Below are 11,808 nucleotides of genomic sequence, written 5' to 3'. Positions count from 1 at the left end.
AAAAAGAGTTAAAATATGCTATTGCTAGGGAAAATTTTTCCATTCAGCATAAGTACTCTAATTTTATTTGACTTTGTTCTTGTCATCTTGAATAATTCTAAGACCCAGCAGGGATGCAGGCAAACATGTGAAATATCTATATTACCAGAAAATCCTAGTTTTGTTTAAAAATCACTAAGGAGGAATACAATAACCTAATTATTATCATTTATCATCAATGTCCACCCCATATTCTCCTAGTTGGACAGATTCAGCAGTTAAGGAACTCATTTGTTTTAAAAATTAGTTTTTAGAGGTTTGCTTGTTTTCGTTTTGGGTACTAGGACTAAAACTCATAACCTCACCCTTGCCAGGCAGACACTGTACTTTGAAGCTGTACCCCAGACTCTTTATTTAAAGTAGACTACTCTGTTTCTGCTTCATGCTTGGTGGGATGTGGGGGCAGTGCTGGACATAAACCAAGGGCTTCCTGTAGCCCAAGTATTTGCTGTTTTATACAATGTTTTTTTTAAATGTTCACTAAGAGGGACTTGGGAAATTATTGTATCCAAGTTAAACTGCTAAAATGAGACTTTAAAATGGTTGCTTGGAGCATTTTCAAACTACATAGGAATTTATTCTTTATAAATCCATTATGAGTTAGACATAAATGATCTTCCACTTTAAATGGTCTAATGTAATTTATTTTATTCTGGTAGGGAACAAACACACATTCAGTAAACTTCAGATTTTGATCTTATGCTGACTGGCATTATGCAATACTTCTCTTTGTGCTGTGCAGGAAAGATACCCACCTACAGCTCACAATCAGTCACTGATCAGTTCCTAGTTAGCCGCCTATTCACAAGGGTAAACAACCAGTACTCTATAGTGTACTATGTTGCTTAGCTAGGGTGTTCAGTAGATTAGGTGTTAACTAATTCGACCTGTAATATGTTTATTAGGATATAACTCATAAATCAAGGAGCATACCCATATATATAAAGTGGCACACTAAAGTAATCTTTAAATAATTCACAATAGCTGTTTGCTACTGATTGTTATTTTAGATGGTAACAATAATCCTGGACCTTATAATAATTCTCATATATTTTGTGGATTTTATCAAAAGTAGTTTGAACAGTTTTACTTTTTTTGTTTTTACAGGTTTCTTTCATTTGTAAGGTCAAATTTCATCATACTACTGAATCAATGCTTTTGGTAAAGACCATTGACTCATTTATGAAACAAAAATTGATAAATTATGTAAAAGGAAAAAATAAGAATAAATTGTCATACACCTTTTCTTCTCACTTTGCGTGTACCTCATACTACATGTCCAAGTTTTTCCCACATCCATAGCAAATATATCTTATTTAACCAGACAACAGATAAAAGACTGTAACTCAACAGAAAGAAAATCATGGGCAAAAGTTATAGCTCAATGGTAGAACAGTTATCTAGCATATTGTAAAGACCTGACTCCAATCCCCAGCATTGCCCCAACCCAAAAATTCCTGGACACCAAATACTACCAGCTTCAAAAACAGATCTACTAAAATAAATGGACTTGGCACTTTAAAAGAAGCAGAATGAATGTACTAAAAGTGACATCAATATATAACAAGAACCACAAATCATAAAAAGAATGAATCAGATACACCATATAACAGCAAACATTAAAAGATATAGCTATTATATGTATTCCACATAATAAATAGTATCATGGCACCAGACACAAGACAAATTAATGAGCATCAAAGCAAACTAATGAACTCTTCTAAAAAGAACTACAAATTAAAGAAGGTAAACTATATGTGAGAAATACTAAGAGATGAAAGAAGAGTATGCCAATAGAAAAAAAGAAAAATGTAATCATTTGAAGAAATAATCGATTTTCAGTAACAGCTGGCAACTTGACTATTGAGCCAGAAAAAAAACATGAGAAAAAAAAATTCAAATATAGGGCCCAGGAGATGGCTCAGTGCAATACGCCCTTCCCTGGCAAGCGCAAGAGCCTAAGTTCAATTCCCAGTTCTGACAAAAAAAAAAAAAAATTTCAAATCTCCTTGAATGCAAATAAAAACAAGTGAGTTACTCAAAAACAAGTGAGTTACTCAATGTAAGGAAGGCTGGAGGCCCAAGCAGGCAAACACAATCACAAAATTACTTTTTTGATGCAAGTGACCTTTTGCTTTCAGAGGAGGAAGCAAAAAGGTTAGAGTACAGAGTAATTCTTGACAGTTTTGAGGGCCAGGAAAAATTTGTGGTGCCTTGGACATGCCAAAGGAGGAGAGATCCTCATGAAACCACCTCCCTTCCTCAATGCCTTTGTTACTTTGGGTTGAACACTCCAAGGCTAAACCTACTGGAGTGAGGTTCAGACATAAAATGGTTGTTATCCACAAGGACTAAATCAAAAGCTGAACTGAGATGATCTTGGACAGATAAGATCTCCAGGCACTTAGCAAAACCAAACATATTTCCTTTCTGGAGAAAACATTTCCTAGACTTTAAGTAGTTCTGGAAATAATTTCATAATGTCTTGTCTGGTATATAACAAAAAAGAATTGTATTCTGTTACACCTGGTATAAATTTTTAAAAAGATGAAATAAGACACTATGAATGAAAACTAGAAATAACAAACAGTACAAAAAAGGGAAGATGCATGTTAGATTATAAGCACAGATCTTAAATGACTATGTTTATTAGATTTAAGGAATAAGAGTAATAAGATACTTCATAGAGAACTGCAAAATTTTTTTAATCTATCATATATAATTTCTCAAACTAAAAAAAATCAGCAAAATTAACAATGTGACATGTTCCGAATGCCTTCAGGGCAGGTTTGGTTGGCTTGAGTTGTGGGGATCGAACCACAGCAACCTGAGCCTGACTGCTTTGTTAAAACAGCCACTTAAAGAACTGAGCTACGGGGCAGGCCCCCCAACAATGTGACATGCTTAAGGGTAGGTTAGACACAGCTCAGTAGAAAATAAGCAAACTGGAAGGTATAATAAAGTACTATACAGAACAAAGCCCCAGGAGGAAAACAGATGCCAAATTCACAAATGATAAGAAAAACACTGAGGATATGGTAAGAAAGTGTTACAGGCAACTAAGTTAGATAAAATACTATAGGCAGTCAGACAGGGGTAGGCCCTGGAAGGAGCCAGTAGATCTTGCAACTGTAGGAGAGACAGGCATCTCCACTGCAGGTCAGACCTTAAGGCAAAAGATAAAAAACAACTGTACCACATACTTCTTAAGAATAAATATCAGGGATTGATACTCAAAATAGGTATCAATCACCTTGAGAAAACCAAGAAGAGCCACTAACCCAACCCCCTACAGGAGCAGTCCCTGTTCTGTATTCATGCTTGCTTGCCACATTACTTGCTCCCCCATTCGATCACAATTTAATAAATTTTACCTGAGCAATTATACTCATAATATTACTGATTGACCATAGTTTTGTCCCACCTCATGCCCATCTTTCGATTTCCCATTTTTCCTACCATGGACCTACCTCACATGGATTTGCTCTATAAAAAATCCCTAGAAAAGGCAGGTTCCTGGGCAATTCATTTAGGACCCTTTCTGTCTCTCTCTCCTGGACATAAATTTTCTTTCCCCCTAATAAATATATTCTGCTCTTAATCTCCATTGTTCCTAAAATTCATTCTTCAATTATAGAGAACATAAACTTGTATTTGACATCTAGCAGGTTGGAGTTTCTCCTATATCAAAGGGATGCTACATATGTGTTTAACATTTCATCAGAAAGGACTGAAAAGCAATGTATGAAGAGAAACAACTCATATGGATGACATATATCAAACCACTTGTACAAAAAGTTTTATGAGGGGCCGGGAAGATGGCTCAGTAGAATAAGCACTTCCCTGGCAAGCACAAGAGCCTGAGTTCAATCCCCAGTTCTGCCCAAAAAAAAAGTTTTATGAATTATAAGCAAAGTAAACACAAGATAATCACACCATGACTTGTCATGGTAATACTGCTTAAAATAAAAAACAAACTCCTAAAAGTTGCTAGAGGACACTGATAGGCCACCACTAAAAAAGCAAATATTATATTAACAAATGACTTCTGAACAAAAATAAAGAAAGATATGGAGCAACATGCTTAAAATGCTAAACAAAACTGCTATTAATACCCATATAACAAATGAGAAAAAAAACTGAATGAAGGTCAATTTTTACAGAGATTAACCTAAAAAATATGTCAAAATCTGACATACAGAAAAGAAAGACCCAAAGGGTTGCTCAAGCATAAGGAAACTTATTCCTAATAGAGTAATTCCTAATGAAGTATATTTAAAATGAAGCAGACCTTATTTTAACACAATTAACCTCACTTAATGAAAATTAAACTGATAAATTCTATTTAAAAATGCCCATTTGGTTAAAAAAAAATATATATATATACATTCAAACACAATGACATAAACATAAGATATTAATGAAATTGAGGCACCTGCTAGTCTTTTCATTACCCAGAAAGTAACAATATTAATTAATATTAGGCTTTGAAAACTTGGTCCGGTGCTTGCTTCAGCAGCACATATACTAAAATTGGAACGATACAGAGAAGATTAGCATGGCCCCTGCGCAAGGATGAAAACTTGGTCTGGCCAAAAAGCTCAGCAGATTAAAGCGCCTGCAAGCAGGTGCAGGGGCCAAGCATTCGATCCCCAGGCCTGCTGTGCTAGCCCCGCCTCTAGGTGCACTGAGGAGGCATATGGGTGTGCTCCTATAATCCTAGCACTTGGGAGGCTATAAACAGGAGAAGCACTACAAGTACGATCTAGTAGTGAAACTTTGAACACCCTGTAGACCCTTCCCTAAAAAACACAGAAAAAAGAAGAAAAAAAAGAAAAAGAAAAAGAAACAGAAAATTCAAGAACAAATGCTGTAATCACTAAGACACAGAATATAGAGAGGGCAGTTAGGGCAAACCTTTTAGAGACAAGTGCCCAAACTGCAACCTAAAATCCACTCATTTATTTTAAAGTGCCAACACTGAATTAAACCTGCATATTGAGTTTTAGTTTTTAAAAAAACTCATGTTAAACTTTTTTGCCTTATGAGGGAAAACAAAAAGAAAAATAAAACACCTGTACCATTGATTTACCACTACTGATATTGAAAGACAAAGGGAAAACCTATAGATGAAAATTACCTGAAGAGGGGATATAAATGAAGGACCATTTTGTATCTGTATATACAAAATAGGATAGATATACACTACTTTCTCTTAATTCAATGAGAAGATTTGTACTAACAGTGTTTGGACAGGATATCATGTCTGCATCGTGTTTTTTTCTTTTTTTTTATGACAAGGACTAGTTGCCAAGTTTTTTTTTATGTCTGCATCTTGTACTATGAATAACGTCTACAAAGACAACACTATGTAATGTATTAATTATTGAAACTGTCCTACTATACTGTTTTGAAACTGTCTCATTACTATTTGTTTATCAATAAAATTTTTTAAAAAGGCAAAAACAAACAATAATAATAATAATAATAATAACCTGAAGAGAATACTAGTCAATCACAACACATGGACCTAATCTGAATCAAACAAAACACTAAATAAGTAAAAGTTTATAAAAGAATTAGTGAGATGGAAAAAAAAATCACTGAATATTTTAAGATGTTACTGAATATTTTGCCTAAATGAAATAATGAAACGAGTCTACAGTGTCAAGTTTGTTTGTTACTGGGAATTGAACTCAGGACCTCATGCTTACCAGACAGGCACTGGTTCACTGAGCTATATCCTCAATAATTATAATTTTTAAAGGAGTGTGATATTTTAGAAATATGCATGTACTGAAATATTCATATATATGAATGTTATGACACCTGAGATTTCTATCAAAAAAGAAGGTAGAAGGAGTATAGGCCAAATAAGACCGGCCAGGTAGTGATACTTGTTGAAGCTGAATAAGTAGAACCTTGAGTTTTATTTCGATAGTTTTTATCTGTATATATTTGAAATTGTCCCCCGTGCCCCTGAAACCGGGGATTGAACTCAGGCCCTTGCCACTTGCCAGGCAAGCACTTATTCTATTGAACCATCTCCCCAGCCCCTTATATTTGAAATATTTTCATTAAAACTATTCATTCAATCCCCAGTGCCAAAAAAGAAAAAAAAAAAAGCTATTCAGAAGTGGTATGGTGGTGCACACCTGTAACCCCAGCATTCAGGAGGGTAAGGCAGGAGGACTACCATGAGTTCCAGGCCAGCCTGGGTATATAATGAATTCAAGGCTAGTATGAACTACATAACAAGGCCTTGTTTTGGAAAAGAAAAAAAAAAAAAAAAACAGGGCTGGGGAGATAATAGCAGCCTAAGCATCTGTCCGGCAAGCACAAAGACCTGGGTTTGATCCCGTACCACATTCCATGCTGGCCCTGGGACTAGGCATGATGGCGCATGCCTGTAATCCCAGCGCTGTGGAGACTAAGATAGGAGGACTGCTATGAGTCAGAGATGCACAGCAAGACCCTCTACCAAATAAATAAAAAACAAACAAAAATTATAATACTGAGTCAATAGTAACAAATACATCATGGTATTGGCACAAAAACAGACATGTAAACCAATGGAATAGAAGAGAGAATCCAGAAACAAAGATGCAACCACAGTCATTTGTTGCTAAAGGGGCACAAAACATACACTGTTGACAAGACAGCCTCTTTAACAGATGGTGCTGGTAAAACTGGATACTCATATGTAGAACACTGAAACTAGATCCCTATCTTTCCTCCTGCACAAAAGTCAGTTCAAAATAAATCAAAAGATCTATCTACAAGACCTGAAACTGAATATGCTGTGGTATAAGAGGAAATGAAGTCATAATACCAAGTGAAGACTTCCTGAATAGAACTCCCATAACAGAGGAAGTAATAGCAAGAACCAACAAACTAAACTACATCAAATTAAAAAGCTTTAATTCCAAAAGGAAAACAACCAACAAAGTGAAGAGACACACTTACAAAATGGGAGAAAATCTTTACCAGCTACTCTTCCATCAGAGGATTGATATCTAGAATATAGAACAAATCAAAAAACACAAAGAAAACTAATAGTCCTATCAATAAATAAGCAATGCTGGGTGTGGTAACACATGCCTGTAATCTCAGCATTCAGGAAGCTAAAGCAGGAGGACAATAGCAAGTTCTAGGCCAGCCTGAACTACATACATATGGGGACCCTGTCACAAAAATATCTAAATAAATAAATAAGTAAATGAATTGAGCAGATAATTCTCAAAAGAAGTACAAAATCACAATACCGGGCTGAGGAGATAGCTCAGTGGAATAAGTGCTTGCCTGGTAAATGCAAAGTTCCGAGTTTGATCCCTGGTACCACCACCAAAAGGAAAAAAAAAAAAAAAATCACAATACCAAGAAATGGAACCAGTCTAGTGTCCATCAGCAAACAAATGGATAAAGGAACTATGGAGTATATACACAATGGAATTCAGCCATAAATAACAAAATTACATCATGTGCTGGAAAACTGAAGGAACTCAAAATCATGTTAAACAAAATAAGCAGATCTGAAAGACAAATATCACATTTTTTTCTTAGTATGTTCTTAAATTTCTTTTTAACCTTTCATTTATTTATTTGGTACAGGGTCTCACTATGCAGCTCAGACTGGTAGTGATCCTCCTGTCTGGGCCTCCCCAGCACCAGAATTACAGGCGTGTGCCACCATGCCTGGTTACTGGGGCTGGTACTGCACATGGTAGTAGGGATCAAAACTAGGTCCTTGCACTTGCCAGGCAGGTGCTTAGACCACTGAGCTATTTCCCCAGCCCTTTCTTAGTATGTTGAATCAAAAAAGAAGTGGCACAAGGGGCCAGCGAGACAGCTCAGCGGGCTAGCTCAGCGGGCTAAAGCGCCTGCTTAGGCAAACACAGGAACCATCAAGCCCCAGCACCACATGCCACACCAGCCCGGGCCCCAGGGCGGGCTGAGGCAGCCACATGCAAAAGAAAAAAAAAGGGTGGCACAAAAGTAGAAAGTCTACTATCAGATAAGCAGAGAAGAATGGAGAACAGGAAGAAGTGTAAGGGAAAGTAAAAGATAAATATGATTAAAATGTTATATGTGCATATGAAATACCACATTAGAACACAATATTTTGAAAAATTAAAGTGTACCAATAAAAACATATTTTAAAAAAAGAAGTCAAGCTACAAATGAGAAAAGAAAAGTGGAACACAAAATCAACAAGGGACTATTATCTAGAATAACTGAAGAACTCCATCAAATCAAAACAAAACAAAACAAAAAAAAGTTCTTCTAAAATAATGGACAAGGGCTGGGGAGATGGCTCAGTAGAATAAGTGCTTCCTTGGCAAGCACAAGGGTCTGAGTTCAATCCCCAGTTCTGCCAAAAATAAATAAATAAATAAATAAATAAATAAATAAATAAATAAATAAAATAATGGACAAAAGACAGTAAAAGGCATTTCAGCCAGGGGTGGTGGCGCAAGCCTCTAATTCTAGCACTCCAGAGGCTGAGGCAGGAAGGCTGCTACCAATTTGAGGCCAGCCTGGGCTACAAAGTGAGTTCAAGGGCAGCCTGAACTACACAGTAAGTCCCTGTCCCAAAAAGGACCCAAAACAGGTCGTTTCACAGAAGAAACATATATAGACAAAAAAAAAACCATAAATACATGCTTAGTAATCAAAAAAATGCAAATCATGACAATCATGAGGTATCATTTCTTAAAAATCTTAAAAAGCTGGGAAGAAAGCTCAGCAGACTAAGCGCCTGCTTAGGCAAGCATAGGGACCAGGGTTCCATCCCTGGCACCACAGGCCATGCTGGTACTGCCCCCAGGCACACTGAGCAGGCCATTGAGACCAGGCATGGTAGCACATGCCTGTAATCCCAGTGCTGGGGAGGCTGAAACAGGAGGATCACTAGAGTTTAAGCTGCACAGTGACACTACCAAATACATTAATTAAAAAAAAAAAAATTCATAAAAGCCTGAAAATTCTAAAGCTATAAAAAGGATATCACACCCACTGGTATAATTTGGAAAAATAATTTGACATTATCTTTTAAAGCTGAACATACTATACAACTCAACAAATCTATTCCTCAAAATAAGCACAAAGCAGCCCATGCACACAAATAACACATATAAGAAAATTTCAAGCATGGGAGAAGTCAAAACAGTACACTGACACAAGAGACTAGTATACAACATGAAAATAAACTGTGAATACATGCAACATGAATTTGTCTTTAAAATATATTTAATAGGTGAAAAAAAGTAAATCAAGGAATAGTACATACAGTGTGACACCTTTTTATAGTTAGAAAAAATAATTAAAACTAAAGAATACACAGGATGGGGATATAGCTTAGTGCTACACTGCTTGCCTAGTATATGAGAGGCCTGGAATTTGATTTCAGTATCACAAAATAAACAGACAAACAAAGAAAACAATACTTTATGTCTATATATGTGAAAAGAACCTATTTTTTCAGAAGCAAGGAAATAACACAAATAAGGATAGCATCACCAGGCTGGCCAAATAGCTCAGCGGATTAAAGTGCCTGCAAGCAGGTGCAGGGGCCAGGGGTTCAATCCCCAGGCCAGCGGTGCCGGCCCCACCCCCAGGGCATGCTGAGATAGCAATTCAGACTGAGCGTGGTGACACACGCCTGTAATCCCAGCACTTAGGAGGCTGTAAACAGGCAGATCACTATGAGTCCGATCTAGTACTGAGACCCTGAACACCCTGTAGACCCTTCCCTAAAAATACAGAAAGAAAGGAGGAAAAAAAAAAAAAAAGGATTCTGAGATACTCTTATTCCAAACTTCTCTTTATATTCTTATTTTGAAAATTTTATTTTCCCTTATATAATTTTCTATTATACAAATATTATATCTAATTTGAAAACAAAAACACAGTAACTTTACTGAGTTCCTCAATTATGATTTTACTTTGACACATCTATGATTCTATCACTAATCTGGAATCCTAACTACTATAAAGTATAATTTAATAACATTTCACAAATGTATGTATGAACTTGAAATAAGTCCATACAGAGGAAAAAAATGAAGCAGGGAAAATAAATCCAACCAAATTAAACAGCCAACAGAATAGCAAGAATCAGAAACATGAATTGTTGGTTCTTGGAATATTACCATGAACTTCCTTGCTTCCATCCTTTATGATTTATTCTGTTTGATACTATATTTTTTAAATAATTTCAACTTTATTCTCTATGAGCACAATATAGCAAATCACTTCCATTTTAATTTGAGATATATTCAACTAGTTCTCTTTTGTTTATGGCCTAAAAGACAATGTCCTTCATTGAAAAACTTTAAAATAGGTTCCTAGGCACTTAAAAGAGAAAACAAGATGGCTGAGTCCACAATTATTTTATATTATAGAATTTTAAAACTTAGAATTAAAGTTAGCTAGAAAACTATCTCATTCACAACTTAGATATATTTAACTAGAAAGAGTACAACTACATTAAGGTACCTAAAATGTTACCAAACAGGGGGCCTGCCAGTTAGCTCAGTTGTTTATGCACCTGCTCATGCAAACACAGTCAAGCGCAGGATACCATAGTTCAATCCTCCACATGCCTTACTAGACCTGCCCTTAAGGTAGCCTGAGCCAGCCAAAAAAAAAAAAAAAAAAAAAACCCTTCTAAAATTTTACCAAACAGAATGTTTTAAATGTTGTGATTCTTTATATTATTAAAGAACTTAATACATGACATCCCCAGACAACCAATCACTACTTACCAGTCTTAAAAGGGACTTAATACTGAATAATTTCCCTTTTAACTATGATTCTAACTTGATAACCTTAGGCAGTACAGTATGGAAGAAAAGTGACCAAAAGATAGTTATCATTAAAATGAACTAACAAGCCTGTAAGGTACTAGCCTGTCATATGCAGCAATCATAAAGTTGAGGAGAAGGCTGATAGACTGTTCCACACTGATTTGATGAGTAGAAGGAAGGCGCTTATTCAACTGATAGTAGATGGATGAGATGACAGTTTCAAGGCGGGATACACTTATCTCAGTGGTATGGTCCAGTGTATTAAGGCCATTGTCTCGGAAGGCTTCAATCATGTTCCAGATATCAACAAGATGAACTAAAACATGAAGAAAACAGACTGTCAATAATTTTAAAGTACTGTACCACCTTCACAATTAAGACATTTTAATTTATCAACCAGTCTCTAAGATTAAAAAGAAACTCTCAGAGCCAGTGAGATAGCTCAGCAACTAAGCACCTGCCTAGGCAAGCACAGGGACCAGGGTTCAGGGTTCGATACCTGAACATGCCATTCTGGCCCCAACCTCAGGCATGCTGAGCCAGCCACTGAGACTGGGGGTGGTGGCATATGCCTGTAATTCCAGCACTGGGGAGGCTGAAAACAAGAGGGTCACTACAAGTCTGAGCTGCATAGTGAGACCCTGTAGACCCTGTACTAAATATATTTATAAAAGAAAAAAAAAGAATGAAAGAAAGAAAGCAAGGAAGAAAGGAGAGGACATGACCCAACACAACACAACATTCTTGGGGGCTGGGGATTTGGCTCAGTGGTAGAATGCTTCCTAGCAAGCTGGAAGCCCTGGGTTTGGTCCTCGGCACCAAAAACAAAAAATAAACCTCCCCTAAAAAACAATACAATCTGAGGTACAGGAACTCAGGATAAATCCTGAGGGGATTTCACTGACCTTCTCAGACCAAAAAGCTACAACTCTTGTTGCATAGGTCCTGCTTTACCTTGGTC

General features: G+C 36.4%; 1 protein-coding gene and 1 non-coding gene across 24 annotated transcripts in view; one reads left to right on the top strand and one right to left on the bottom strand.

Moving 5' to 3' along the window:
* Positions 1 to 11,808, bottom strand: part of Dtnb (dystrobrevin beta) — a 439,182-nt gene that overhangs the window by 338,323 nt on the left and 89,051 nt on the right. For all 23 annotated transcript variants that reach the window (XM_023711049.1, XM_023711053.1, XM_023711057.1 and 20 more), the window contains exon 4: positions 10,950 to 11,163. In XM_023711049.1, coding sequence (XP_023566817.1) covers positions 10,950 to 11,163 — 214 coding nt within the window. The remainder of the gene's footprint in view (positions 1 to 10,949; positions 11,164 to 11,808) is intronic.
* LOC111815667 lies at positions 4,543 to 4,653 on the top strand. Its single transcript, XR_002820328.1, has one exon. It is a non-coding gene; the product is annotated as a U6 spliceosomal RNA (small nuclear RNA).

The sequence above is a fragment of the Octodon degus genome, unplaced genomic scaffold (assembly GCF_000260255.1).
Source record: "Octodon degus isolate 3935 unplaced genomic scaffold, OctDeg1.0 scaffold00019, whole genome shotgun sequence".
Classification (NCBI taxonomy): Eukaryota; Metazoa; Chordata; class Mammalia; order Rodentia; family Octodontidae; genus Octodon; species Octodon degus.
The sequence above is the reverse complement of the archived record's forward strand: the minus strand, read 5'-3'. Positions and strand labels throughout refer to the sequence as shown.